General features: G+C 43.2%; 2 protein-coding genes across 11 annotated transcripts in view; one reads left to right on the plus strand and one right to left on the minus strand.

Annotated features, from left to right (window-relative positions):
• LOC119164708 (uncharacterized) overlaps positions 1–4428 on the plus strand; it is a 118614-nt gene extending 114186 nt beyond the window's left edge. For both annotated transcript variants that reach the window (XM_075874015.1, XM_075874016.1), the window contains exon 7: positions 4167–4428. Coding sequence is in view for 1 of the 2 variants with exons in the window: in XM_075874016.1 (XP_075730131.1) it covers positions 4167–4204 (38 nt within the window). In the remaining variant the exon portion in view is untranslated. The remainder of the gene's footprint in view (positions 1–4166) is intronic.
• Positions 1–13913, minus strand: part of LOC142771973 (DDB1- and CUL4-associated factor 1-like) — a 149023-nt gene that overhangs the window by 3794 nt on the left and 131316 nt on the right. For 3 of the 9 annotated variants that reach the window (XM_075874006.1, XM_075874005.1, XM_075874009.1), the window contains exons 30-32: positions 11195–11287; positions 3377–3440; positions 3013–3033 (exon numbers count right to left, since the gene is read on the minus strand). In XM_075874006.1, coding sequence (XP_075730121.1) covers positions 3013–3033; positions 3377–3440; positions 11195–11287 — 178 coding nt within the window. Of the gene's footprint in view, positions 1–2046; positions 2118–3012; positions 3034–3376; positions 3441–11194; positions 11288–13913 lie in introns of all 9 variants that reach the window. The other 6 variants (XM_075874013.1, XM_075874012.1, XM_075874011.1 and 3 more) reach the window with 3 other exon arrangements.

The raw sequence follows: 13913 nt of genomic DNA on the forward strand, positions 1-13913 counted from the left end.
TTCGAATTTGTTGAAACTCTGCTTGAAATGCTAAGGTGACATCTACATTCTCTGCAATACACAGTTTCTCATAATAAATTATGGCAATTATGGTGCGATTTCATGATATATATTACATTATTACCCAAGAACTACACTGTTACCCAACATTATTAGCAGTCATCAAACACTACTTTCACTTCATAAGGAGGCAGTCGCAACACTTGAAAGTGCAGGTATTACTTATCACGGCTCCCACTTTCAAAGCTGGAAAGAACCTGTGCACTGAAGTGAACATTTGAGTTAAACTTCCAGAAATCACCGAAGAATTATACAAAACACAGTGCCAACAATGAATCGAGAAAGAACAGACAGGCATAGGACTGCCGTCTGTACTGCTCATGGATGCCAGGATTAATGCATTGCTTAGTTATTGGCTTCATTTTTGAGAATTATTTTCAAACTGTCTGAAAATTCTTTGCTTCGGTAAAACTGCAAATCAAGATTTGTGTACCCAATAAAGCCTCTTTTATCAGTGAAATAACTCGATAGTGTTTTTTTTTTTTTTTCAAAGCTTCGACTGCTTTGACTGTGCACCTTTACCTAGGGGAAAAAAAAAAAAAAAAGAAACCATTCTGCAGTTTTATGCACCAGGACCACAACATAATTACGAGGCCCGCTGCATGGGGGAACTACGATATGCCTAAGTGAGCACTTCAATCGATGTAAACACCTTTTTACTGCCCTTTAGACTGCACTGAAATGTTGCCACCACAAGCAGGAGTTACTAGACCAAAACCTTGAAGCTCAGCGGACATATACTTTGGCTTTCAACCAAGATGCTCCGATAGACTAGAATAATTAAAAAAAAGTCGTCTAGTCAGGAACAAGTCTAGTCAGGAATGGTCACCTTGTAGAGCTAATGCGATGTGTACAGACACACACTCAAGTGAAATGTATAGGCGGTGTCAAATGAAACCTGAACAGCGGCACGCATTCGCAATGATACAATGTGCACCGTTTAGTCACCACCAGCAACAGGCACATGCACCCGGTACGGCAGCATTGCGCATGTCCGTGCCTGTCCAGAAAAGGGCTTCAATGGATCATGAACAATCAACAAGCAGACATATAATAAGTGTACCGAAGCACAACAGATGCATCGCTACGATATCAAACAAGCAGAAATTATCAATACCATTTAGATGTTATTACAGCACCAAATACCAATTGAGTCAAAGCCCATGCTCGAGCGAAACTGATAGTCTGTCACCCCACAGTACGCATGACGAAAGTGCTTAACAAAAACGATAATGTTGAATTAGGATATATGTACTGTGAAGGAGGTGATAAAAATATATACTGCAGATAATAAAATAGCAATGCAATATGACAGACCTAACCTACAAGAAGCATACTTTGCAGCCTTACAAGCTGCGTTGCAATGAAGTTTACAGGAGAGGATATGCAAGTCTGGAGCGGCAAAAGTGTAGTGGCATAAGCCACGCTGTTTTTGAGGAAAGTGGCTTGGTAACTTTTCCCCCCGAAACTGATTCTTTCCAGATTACTTTCACGGACTTGAACGTTCTTTGCTTGCGAAAGAGGTGACCCACAGTACCGTTGCAAGACCCACACTTACACGGGCACAGTGCAGCGTTTGATACATTAAAGTGGTGGTGAGTGTTTTCTAAGCACATGTAAAAAAGTGTTGCAGCTTTGCATAAAATTCGGAAAAAGATATTGGTTTTTAACATTAATACCAATTCGAATAGTATTAGCGTGAGATAATAACTATGATGATCTCAAATAGAAATTATGATAGTTAAGATAGCAACTGATTGCAAGACCTAATTTGCGCAAGAGTGCCTTCACAGGCCATGCACTAATACAAGCATGTCGCTAATTTATAGACTGGGTGAAGGCAATATGATCAGATTATGACAGAACCCTCATAACGTCTATAGTCTGCTAAGTGCAAAGATAGCCGCAATTGGCAGGGTAACGCAAGTCGATGTGCGAATCGCAGCTGCTCCTAAAATTAATAAAGATGAAAAAACGAGGCCGCACCTTCAACGCACGCCGTGTCCTGGCTCAAATCAAGGTCACCTCAGCGATCAACTGAATCAGTGAGCTGTCTTCTTTCGAGGTTTCCGTCAGCATGCAAGTGGAACAGAAGAAAAAGAACGGACCCTACTCTAGCTATCCAGTGATAGCTTGCTTTCTCGCATCACGCTTTACAAGGAAGGTTGGCGTTATGTTCCCGTTACCCCAACTCAAACACGGCAACGGCACTGCTCTATTGTCTGATCATCATTCCGACAGATGTTTTGTGGGACAAGCAGTGAGAATTTCATTCCTTGGTAGCTTTTACCTATTGTACCCATCGAAGTACGACACAAGCGCTAGAGGTATCTAAGCATGTGTGAATTAATCGCAGCTGCTATGCAAAACGTTAAGAACTCAAAGCTTGACACTTTTGGCCCAAGCTGTGCGAGCACACGTGTGATAAAATTGCAGTTCCGTCTTTCGATCGTCACTTGGCACACTAACCCCTGTATTCTTCAACAAGTCCGATTCGAAGTTCATCTTTTGCTTGAATGAGTTGAGCGCATCATCACTGCTTGACTGAAAATGAGGTTGTGCTTCTAAAAAATTGCTGCAAATTATTACTGATATGCAGTGACTTGTTCTGTCTGGAGCGCCCTCTCTAGACAGAAGAAGTTGCTGAGAATCTGTGATAACTTGCTGCTACGGCGCTCCCATAGACTTTCTCAAGTCGACATGGATCCTTCAGGGAAGAGCCGTTTTAGACATTTTAGAATAAGAGGCTAAGGCAAATTTTGGTTGCCTTTCTTGTAAACTTATCACCTCCAGAACAACTGTACTGAATGCTTTTACGAAATCATGACACATGCTGTATTTCCCAGTTTGCATTTTTTTTTCTTTTTCACAACATTTATGCACTTGGCTTGCTCACTGCAGAAAGCATCAAGAAGAGATTTGGAGCAACTGGCTTTGCCAGCACTGACTTACCATCATCATCGTCGCCGGAGTCTTTTCATTCAAAAATGAAACGAAAAAAAGCAGAGAAGAAAATAAATTCTGGTTTCGCGCTCGCTTGCGACATCTCGAACAGTCTACTACAGACAGTGCCAAAACAGGAGAGTGATTAATGGTAATCTCAAGGGTTCAACCTTAATCTCTACCACAAATTTTTTACACTGTCTGCAGTATTATGCCTTCACATGAAAAATTTCTGATACCAACAAACCTAAGGCTTTGGTTGTACAATAACTTGAAAAGCTTGTCTGGGTGCATGCAGAAATTGACTTTTCTTTGTCTGTTAGACCCTAGATGATGCTGCAAATAGTTGGCGATTTTCGCAATGCTAACTCACCGTCGTCATCATCCTCGTCGGTGTCCTCTTCGGCCAAGTTGTCGGACTCGTCGTCATCTGCATCCTGGAAAACACAACCGACAAGATCAGCTCACTAGGATGCTGATCACCACATCGAACGATAAAATACTGAATGCAAAGTGAGCAATAAAGGTATTAAAAAATGGAGGAACTTCACCGTTTACTGCAACTTCCTTGAACTTTGACACCGTCGTTTCTTACAAAAACTCGAACAGTAATACAAGGCCTGACGTGTATTTGAATGCAAAGTAGACTAGTACAAAAGACTGCTAATTTTTTTTCACTGCTCCGTCTTTGTAAAGCCGGTGCCTGCATATGCATTAGTGTCCAGTAATTATGGACTAATTATGAATGCGGAAAGACGTGTCCTGCATTCATACAAACCTCAAGCTCTTTGCAAATGAAGCTAAGAGACGATAACCAGTGGGGAAATGCGTGATAAAGAACAGCGCAAGCTCTAAGACCTAGAGCACTTCAAACATCTACGATTGCTGCCAGTCTGCGTATAAACTCGTGCCATGCATAATGTTTACCGCTGCTGCTGCCGCTGATATCACTTCTTCTGCTGTGAACCCTGCCAAGACGAATAAAATACAACCACTGACCACTAACCGCATGGAGCTAGTGCTAATCTTCCGTGCAGTAATTGGCTTTTGAGAGAGCACCGTGTATCTCGTGTAGAAAGATTATCGAACGCTTATACATACAACTTATACGAAATAATCGAGGCAATGAGTCAATAAATCTCTTTTTCTCTTTCTTTATGCAGGTAGAAACGAAATTGTGATGAACATCAGGTTTTCCTAGACACAAGACACAGTCATGGGGAAACTGCGCAAGCGGTGGTCGAGGTGGCAGCAGCGGCGGCAGCGGCAGTGGCAGCGGCGAGACCGTAAAACTTCAGTCGCGACGAGAAGCGAGCGGCTTGTTAAGGAGACAGCGGAAAGACGTAGCCGTCTGTGTGAGGAAGAGAAGATATTTCGTGATGAATAAAGAAACTATTTTCATGTTCCTCAAAAATGCCCGCACAATGTGAGCGCCGTCTCGTCCCTATGCAACTTGAAGAGTTTTTGTGCATCGAGCCTTTGAGACAAGCTGGAATGCCACATATGAAGGTAAGTCTTAATAGCATAGTTTTGGCCAAGCAGCTGCTCAAGAGATTTTATAAAATTTTGGCGTTTTCTTAAGTTGAAACTTCAACGTGCATTGTAGGGTAGCGGCGAACCCAGGGTCGGCAGCCTTGTCAGAGCTCAATCAGCTAGGGTCGCACAAAGAAGGCAGATAGGCCTTGTCTTCGGCAGAGAATAAAATTACTCTACATTGAGAGAAATGTACAAAACTGGCATAGAAATATAACAATGAAGTCTATTTTTAGCACGCATGTCACAAAGGTGCAATTTGGTCATAACTGTCATGTTGGCTCTCAGATAAATAAAGTGCCAGGGCGAGTTGGGGGGGGGGGGGGGGGGGATAGAGGTTCTGATGTTGGGTTTGGGGCTGCGTAATACTGCATACCTGCCAAGTTCAAGTATTCTGAATCCGGGAGATTTCTGCAACGGGGGGAGGGGGGCACAAAAAAACAAGAACAAACAAACAAAAAACATCGCAAAAAACAAAGGGGGGTGGGAGAAGGTCTCAATCGCAAGCGCCAACATCAGCGTTACAGTCTTATAGTGGCTAGTAGTAGTCGAATACACGAAGGTAGAGTTTTTCACTGTGAGAGTCTCAAAGGATCAACACAACTAGCAGAATCTATTTTGGTCAAAACAACTCGCGTGTGTCTTCCTGGGACACACATGAACGGACAGGACCGTGCAGCTGGCTGCCGCAAAAGCGTAGGTCAAAGTTTTGCTTACTACTAGATTCTTTTGTCAGGAACACCAAAACGCGTCTGGCCCCTTTTTATTACGATAGCATTTATATGGACATCCCAGGCTATTTTTTTGCCGTCGCCACCGCCGCCATCCTTCACCGTATATGTATACGTATCTATATATATGAACACTCAAAGAAAAAAAGCTGCCCAGATTCAAACCAGTTCAAGCCCCTGAATCTTTAAGCCTCCAAATCTTAAGCCCCTAAATTCAGCCCCTAAATCTTAAATTCAGATTCAAGCCCCTAAATCTTAAGTACAGGGGCGTTTTCCTCATATTAAACATTCGAAGTGTAGCCACCATGGCCAAGAACTAAACTTGAACCAACGCCGTAATTGGTAAGCCACCGCGATACGTATTCCCCAGGCAACTGTAAAGTAGAATGGATGCGGATTTGATCAGGACTGAATGGTACCGAACAGCATGATAGTTTATCCATTGGTTCAGCCGATTTATTCCTTACTTATCACTCGCATTCTTGGGAAGGTAAAAAACAGAGACAGGGGAACACGTTCCCGCATCTGCTATTGCTCTAGGGCAAAAAAATTCTGTGTTAATAACCAAAATGGCTTTGTTGCACCAGTGATTGAGACACCACGGTGTACGTTCCATTGGCAGCTCACCCAAAACGAGTGCCTTCAATGTCCGACCTTGCGACAGCTGTGACCGCCATGACAGCGTACGATCCCAGTACTTTAAAAGGTCAAGAGCATGCAGACTAAAAAATGCCACATGAAGACATGCCTATAAGTATACATTATCTGACCACTCCATCACAGCAATGTATTTTCTAGTGTATAACCTGCACCTCCAACAATGAGCAATGAAAAAATAAACAATAAAACCACACATGATATCACTTTTCTTGTGTTACTATGAAGCAGTGCCGTAAAGCCAACTTGTACTCCAAAATTTGCATATATAATGCACTTCCCAACTAAGCGCTCACCACCTGGCGGCCACGCCTTGAAAAGCGTCCGCTAGGTGGTGAGAATGCGTGGCATCGTAGTGGAAAGATGGCAACGTATTGTTCTATCACTTCCCCAAAGATGCAGGCGAAGCACAACGAAGAACGGCGCAAATCAGAAACTGAGGCATTAGAAAGAAGGCGACTGATACTGCAGTAGTTTGTTCACTTCGTTCTCCTCGGTGAGTACACAATTATTTAGCGCATCCTCATTCTTATCAGCACTGGAGCTTCTTTAAGCATGAAGTATAGATTTGTTTATATAAGCAAGCACTTTAGGAAATTTTTTGCGTTAACTATGTGACTATTTCTCGCATATGCTTGTTTTCTGCACAAGTCCTAGTGCCACTCATTCCCACCGAACATTTTTGATTTTGAATGTGGGATATACCCACACAAATGCGCGTGCAAAGGTAATGTATGTACCTATGTTTCTGTATGTATTTTTGGAACTTTTGTGCTCTGACTGCAAATATTAAATGGCACAAACTGAAGCCAACCCCGCTGCCAAACCGTGTTAGCGCATCGCTTTGAACAAGTGCTGTCATGTGCCGCATTTTTTAGACTCTAGCAGATCCCAAAAGACAGCTCGCATGCCATGGCTGCTGTGTTCCGCGTCGTTTCATGATGCTCTTTAGTATCACAAGCACTATGGCACAATTGCGAAAGAAAGTCATAATTTTTCCACACCACGTCTAGCTGACAGTGGTGGTGCTGTCAGGAGATGCAAATTTGCAACCTGTGCATAATTAAGGCAGGTTTGGGAGTTACTCCACATATTCACGCCAGTTTATTGTACAAGCACTAAGACACCTCATAAGGTGTAGTAGCAGGCTTTCAGAGCAATTTCAGACTTGTCTGTGGCAACACAGTTAAACCTCTTTATAAGAGGCATGCTTCGGGCAGCAATTGTTGTCTTTTAGTTGAGATGTCTCTTATGGTACCTTGTATGCATTTTCTTATCTGCCCATACTTTACTAAAGTCACACTGGTGTCTCTTATAAACGGGTTTGACTGTATAATCACACGAATGTAAAAAAAAGTCTATTTGTTTTTCCCGACTGCCAGATTTCTAGGACTATTTGATGGTCTCTAGAAAGCACGCACGCACGCACGCACGCACACGCACACGCGCACACACACACACACACACACACACACACACACACACACACACACACACACACACACACACACACACACACACACACACACACACACACACACACACACACAATCGCTGACCAATTTTTCGGACCTGGCGAGGACTGCAAAATAGTCCGATCAAATAATGGAATAGTCTGAAAAAGTGGCCAAGCCATGAAAATGAAGTTTATTTGGATTAAAAAAAGTCTAAAAAGGATCCCCAATAATGCCATGCTACATGCTGTGTTTGGAGATGAGCAAATCTGGTTCTACTTGGGCTAAGGTAACATCGCTGGTAAGCGCGTTGGCGATCATTGCCGGCGATTGTTGCGGGCAGCAAAGTTGGTAGCTCCATAGAACCAAGCAAACAAAACTTGGTGCCGATCGCAAAAAGATGCGTGCAATGTCTCGCCTGTTGGGTGGGATTTAACAACACGGTCTCGGTTTCTTTTATCTGCATGGACACCACGCAGTACATGAACCTCCAGCATTTTGCAACCATCGAAACGCTACCATCGTGGCCCAATCGAGCCAGCGTATTCCAGATCAGTAACCGAGCGCCATGACCACGGAGTGCTACTGAGCAATCGGGAACAGAAGTGAGCATGTGACATGCACGACGGCTCGAACATTTGTGACACACAACTAACACGACCATGTGTGCATTGACGACCAGAAAAACAAACACCCAAAAAATAAAAACGTACCGGCGTATTAATAATGATGATAAGGCTGACTGAAAAAGAAAAGTTTTGCCATTCTGCAAGCCAAGGAAAATCAAACATGGCCTGTGAAACTGGAAGATTGTGCGCACTTCCAATCTTTTAAGACACAGAACTAGCCATTGCAAGCCAAAGTTGACAAAGCCAAAAAATCCAACATGGCAGTTTTCAAAATCAAGCCGCAGAGCTCGAAACAAACAATTTAGTCCGAAAAATCGAACATTAGAGCGTAAATTCATCCGAAAAATCAGCCGCCAAAATGCATTAGTGCAATGAGAACCTTGACAGTGCATTTGTGAAGTCTGAAATATCAAACAAGTTCAAATTTTTGGAGTCCGAAAAATCCGTCGGTGATTGTATATCGAGCAGTGACTGTGGTTGCACATACTTAATTTGCATCTAAAAACTAGCACACTTTTTGCTACAGCAAATGCGGCACGGCAAAGCACAATTACGCAAAGAGATGCCTCAAAAATGCCTTTGGCCATAACTTGCCTGCGAGGTTCGCTACGCAAAGATCTGGACACACTTATCACTTAACCACTGTCGAAAGTGTAATGTCTTTCTACAGCTGAATACAAATTTTGAGCTCCTATACGTTGCATTGTGAATCTAAAGTCTGCAAGGCAATTCTTTTATTGTTTGTTGAGAATGTAGTGCTTGTCAGCCAAGCAATTCTAAGGTTCACAACAGAACATTTTCAGTGCAGGTAAGTTCACAAGTGTTTGTCCTACTTCAGAAAGTTTCAACATAAAAATCGACCTACCAGCCTTAACGGGTAATTTGCAAAGGGAAGCGAAATGTCACATTCATGACAGGTTTACTTCAGCGCATAATAATAAATCGTCTAGGATGACGAACATCTTAGTGTGAAGAAGTAACTAAATATGGATGTAAAAAACCATCAAATGGTGGGGACTACGGTCAACATGTAATTATTTATAGTGTTAATACATCTGTTATAGACATACTGCCTGCAAATCTAGACAAAAGATGACTGTTATGTTTTAAGTCTCTCGCACATTTAACTCTGGATTTTTTTTTCATGTTTAGTGCTAAAAAGCTATGGAATAAGTTGGCTTAATTTACCTAGCTTAGCCAGCACAACCATTTACACACTGAATACTACAGTGCTTACAATAACTGGTCATGGTTTTTCACCAAGCTTGTGCGAATATTCAAACGGTTCGAACATTCAGACTAAGATTACTGTATTTGAATTCTCTGTCATTCAAATTCAAATGGTTGAAAATTTTGATTGAAATTAATAAATAGGCGTATATTATTCAACATGTAACCCACTGTAAAGGTTGTTTCACTGCAGTGAAGGATTGCTAAGCCGTGGAAACATTTATCCAGAAAAAATATGCACTGCCACGAATCCCCACTTCAAGGTTAAATTAACATCTTCCCCTCACATCGATTCATAATTTTTTAAATTTTAAATGCTTGTTATACTAGTTAGGATAGTAAATTTTAATCGTGAAAGGTTGGATAGGCGGGGCCATCTGGAGGCGCAAAAAAGAACCTGGCAAGCAGGAAATGTATTCTATTTCTCCGCTGATGCTCATTCGCGATAGCTATATTGCATTGACTCCTCTGCGTATACCTGAATGCTTTGCACGCCAAAACACACCAATATAGCTAACTGAGACACGCAAATGAACATGGCTGAAGCGTGCATCCTCGGGCACCTCTGAAGTGCTGCTTGGAACGGCGTCCATTTCGGAATCACTGCTCTGCAAAAGGTCGATGGAAGCAAATATAGTTCGCAACATCACGAATCGCGGGGATGCCAAGCTCCAGACTATCGTATTGAACCCGAGTCGACACTTTGTATGGCGACGACAGCAATGCAAGTGACAAGGCATGACTGAATGTGTCGGCCTAGCAGACGAAATGTTTGCGGAGCAGCTGAGCCTGACGTCACTCTTTTCTGTGGAGAAGTGGTCTGCTGTGGCATGATTTGGAGGTGACCGTGAGGTAGCGCCACTGCTGGTGCTCCCAGCGCTAAAAATGGCGGGCTAAGTACCAGTGATATAAATCAATAAAAGTGATAGTTATTCGACCCTCAATTGCGTTTTAGGTCGTGAATCGCTGCTATGGGATCTATAGCTACTCTCTGACGCAAAAATCTTGGCATGAGTAAATTTGATGTCAGTGCTCCTTTAAACTAGAAGGAGTGGCATTTGCACAGGCCTTATTTCAATGTTTAAAAGTACTATGCAAGTTAGTAGGGTGATGACAAACATGTTCATTTTTCTTAATTGTATGCAATGTATACTGCTCAAATTTGATTCAAAATTTCTCAACCAAAATCACTATTCGCTTGAAATTTTCTTCGAACCTAAAATTCACTGTTTGTGCAAGTCTATTTTCCACAAAAGAACACAAAGATTTATTCGCTAGCGTATCAATGACATCATGACTGGATGCCATGAGTCCCTATGGATGAAATCAATGCATGCGCTAATGTTCTAGCTTTTTCCTTTCTTTGTATTATCAGGGCCACATATCTTATCACAGCACATCTACTGTTGATGTTTGCTGTGATACCATTGACTATTCTACTACAAAAGTTGCACAATGCTCTTGGACGAGTACTTTACACTCTTTCTACGGTTTTACAGGATAGGCAGAATTTCGACGCATCACTTACTGCGGGTGTAGCCTTTCTTAGTTGGTACCAGCAATCGCACGTCACAAGACACATCTGTGCATGGCCGTTGGAACATACATACTTATGTCTCGTGGGCAATATGCACCAACAGTGTTGCGCTCTACTTGTTTTCCCGAAAACAATGCTCAACCTCCTTGTCTCGAGACGCAACAAATACTACTACTTGAATGAATTGTGCAAGATGTCTCATAACTGAACAGCCCAACAAACTGGCCATGCTGCTGTTCGCTCAGCAATACGATAATTTACAAGAACACTGTTTATATGAATACGAGCAAAGCTCGCTGCCACGCACGTACAGCCACACTGGTAATCATGCAAATGCTGATGCCACATTTTCCTACATTATCTCTCAGCCTTCACCAGAATCGACCATGTCAACACAACACGATGAGGGAGGTTGCTCACCTCATCATCGTCCTCCTCTCGCTGTCGACCGACCTCGTAGAGTCGGCAGATGCTCTCCGAGTTGCCCATTGTGGCATCCCTGGTGCCCTGGTTCTGCAAAGATTGGCATTCAGAAAAGCCTTAAAGGGGCGAAGCAACCTACCTGGTGTTTTCCACATTATTCAATTCTTTCACTCAGGCTTCATTCAAGACAATTTGCAATTGCCTTGGGAGATGTAGCAAAAGGCAAACCCCACCCAAGCAGCAGATACAGCAGTGCGACTATTAACAACATGGCTCTGTTGCACCGGTCATTGAGTCCCATGGCGTACGTTCCAATGGCACCCCACCCAAAACCAGTGCCATCAATGTCTGACCTTGCGACAACTGCAACCGCCACGACAGCGTACGATTTCAGTGCTTTAAAAAGTCAGTATCGTGCCAACTACTAATTCCCCAGCAAAGTTCATCTATATAACTTTATACTGCAGATTATAGGTCGAAATTTTTTTCATAAAATGGCGTTCCAAAGTTCGGGGATCAATCTATAATCGGAACTGACCTATACGCAGAATGGTGAAGTCAACTTTTCTGAGGGGTCGGACAAACAATTGCCGTCTTCGGCCTCAAGAAGAAACGCGACATTCACTCCCTAACAATGCGGCATTAGTTCATCTGTCACAAAAAACTTCTCATGCAGCTCCTACTCACAAAAAAATTTGACGTTTATCGTTCGCGGAAGACTGGATGCATTTCTTGCTTTAGTGGAAAGCGTGCCCTAACAGCGCTTGCTGCGATTCCCTGCAGAGCACCATGGGCGTTCCATGGAAAAGCCAGCAGTGCCATGTGGGCTGGCAACACTGCGTGGGGTACAATAAACCACATGACTAGTCACGTGCGTGTGCCCACAAGCGTCTTCACGTCTTTCTGCGCTCACCCCTGTTCGCCATTTCTGCATTTCACCTCACTTGCGAACAGTGGTGTGCGCGATTTGCGAAGCTCCTTAATGGACGCCAAGATGCCACCGCAATGCTGGCAACAGTGCAGCGCTACTTTCAAGCCGCAAATGATCCTCTACACAGAGTAGAAAAGTAATGCTGAAGCAGGGCGGAAGCTCGATGTGTCAGAAAAGTGCATGAGGAACGGAGAAAATAAACAACGGACCAAGATCTTTGCTGCGCTGTGACATGCCGCTCCTTTCGCGGACCGAAGTCTGGATGATACCCTGCTATTGAGGAGGTGGTTTGAGATGGGTTTCGCGACCAGATAAACCCCGAGTGTTTGCTATGATGATATTGAAGCAAATGCACGTACCGTCAAGGATACGTGCATCCCGCCAACCAAGTTCAAAGCATCAAAGAAATGGGTCACGAACTCTATGAAATGGAACGGCCTCAGCCCAAGGCGACGCTCAACTGTATGCCAAATGTTGTCCAAAGCGTAGCAAGAAAAACAACACTCGTTTTTTTGCTACGTGAGTGACCTGAAGGCACAGCATTCATTTCTGTTAATGATGCCTGTTATGGACTGCCAACCGACATGCTCCGCGCGGCGTTTTCCATATGCGGCATCCCAGTACCACCGGCACCCCCTTTGACGGCGAGCAGCAGTGGCTCGCACGATGTCAAAGACCGTGACTGCCGTAATCTTCTCTCACGCAAAGACGGGCCGTAAGTGATGTTTCCCGGTCAAATAAATGATTGTTCTCTGCATTACTCCCTCTTCTGAAAGACTTAACGGTGTGCTATGGCTGCAGCATGAGCCTGTGTTTGGAGTCAACCTTCTTTTTTTTAACTCGAAAGTGTTGCAAAATGGGCAGTTGACTACAGCTGGAGTCTGCCTATAATCGGCAATATACGGTAACCAAGTACGATGAAGGATGCATGCGTTATCTGCCTGCTCCATCTCATTATTGTATTTTGTAATGTGTCGCCGGCATGTCCGACAACAAACTACTGAAAATAAAACAGTTAAAAAATCGCCATATGTCATGAGGCTGCCTTCCTCATATCACTGTAAAGCCAGCTAATGTGAAACCAGCTTGTGCCCTGAAATTCACGTACAACCCGCATCCCAAACTTAGCTCTGAATACAATTAAACCTGGATATAACGAAACTAATAAATTCCCAGAAAAATTCGTTACAAAGAGGATTTCATTATATGCAGGTTCGGTACAAATATTCTGAAAGTAAAAGCGCAAATTAAACAAACGGAGAGCTGAAGGCAGAGCTAACCCGAAACACATATTTTACAGCAAAAAATCTGCGTTATTATTGCGAGAGAAGATATATGGACACGCTTGGCGGGCTTTCGCCGTCACCGCTATGTTCCGTAACAAGTCCAAATTGATAACATGCCCTCGCGCATCGTAACTTTCACGAGCGAATAAAATTGCGCGAGCGCTGCTGAAGCAGAGATCAAATGAATCGGCCTATCCCTATCGCCTGGAAAGTGCATAAGATGACTCAGTACTTCTGTCGAATGCTCAAACAGAAAGTAGGCCACCCATCATGAACGAGCATGAAACAATGCGGAGAGGGGGGGAGTGGCTCACTCGAGTAGCAATAATGAACTTTGATTTTAAGGGGAGATGCTACTCGAAAAAGGTTTTTTTTTATTTCATAACCCAGCTCCTTGAAATTTTAGGTGTTAGTAAAGCTTGCAGTGCTGATTTCATAACTGCAATTATTTGTTTGATAGCTATAGTAGTTCCGGAGTTACTACAACTTTGATATCAAA

Source organism: Rhipicephalus microplus, chromosome 9, assembly GCF_043290135.1.
Source record: "Rhipicephalus microplus isolate Deutch F79 chromosome 9, USDA_Rmic, whole genome shotgun sequence".
In the NCBI taxonomy this organism is placed as follows: Eukaryota; Metazoa; Arthropoda; class Arachnida; order Ixodida; family Ixodidae; genus Rhipicephalus; species Rhipicephalus microplus.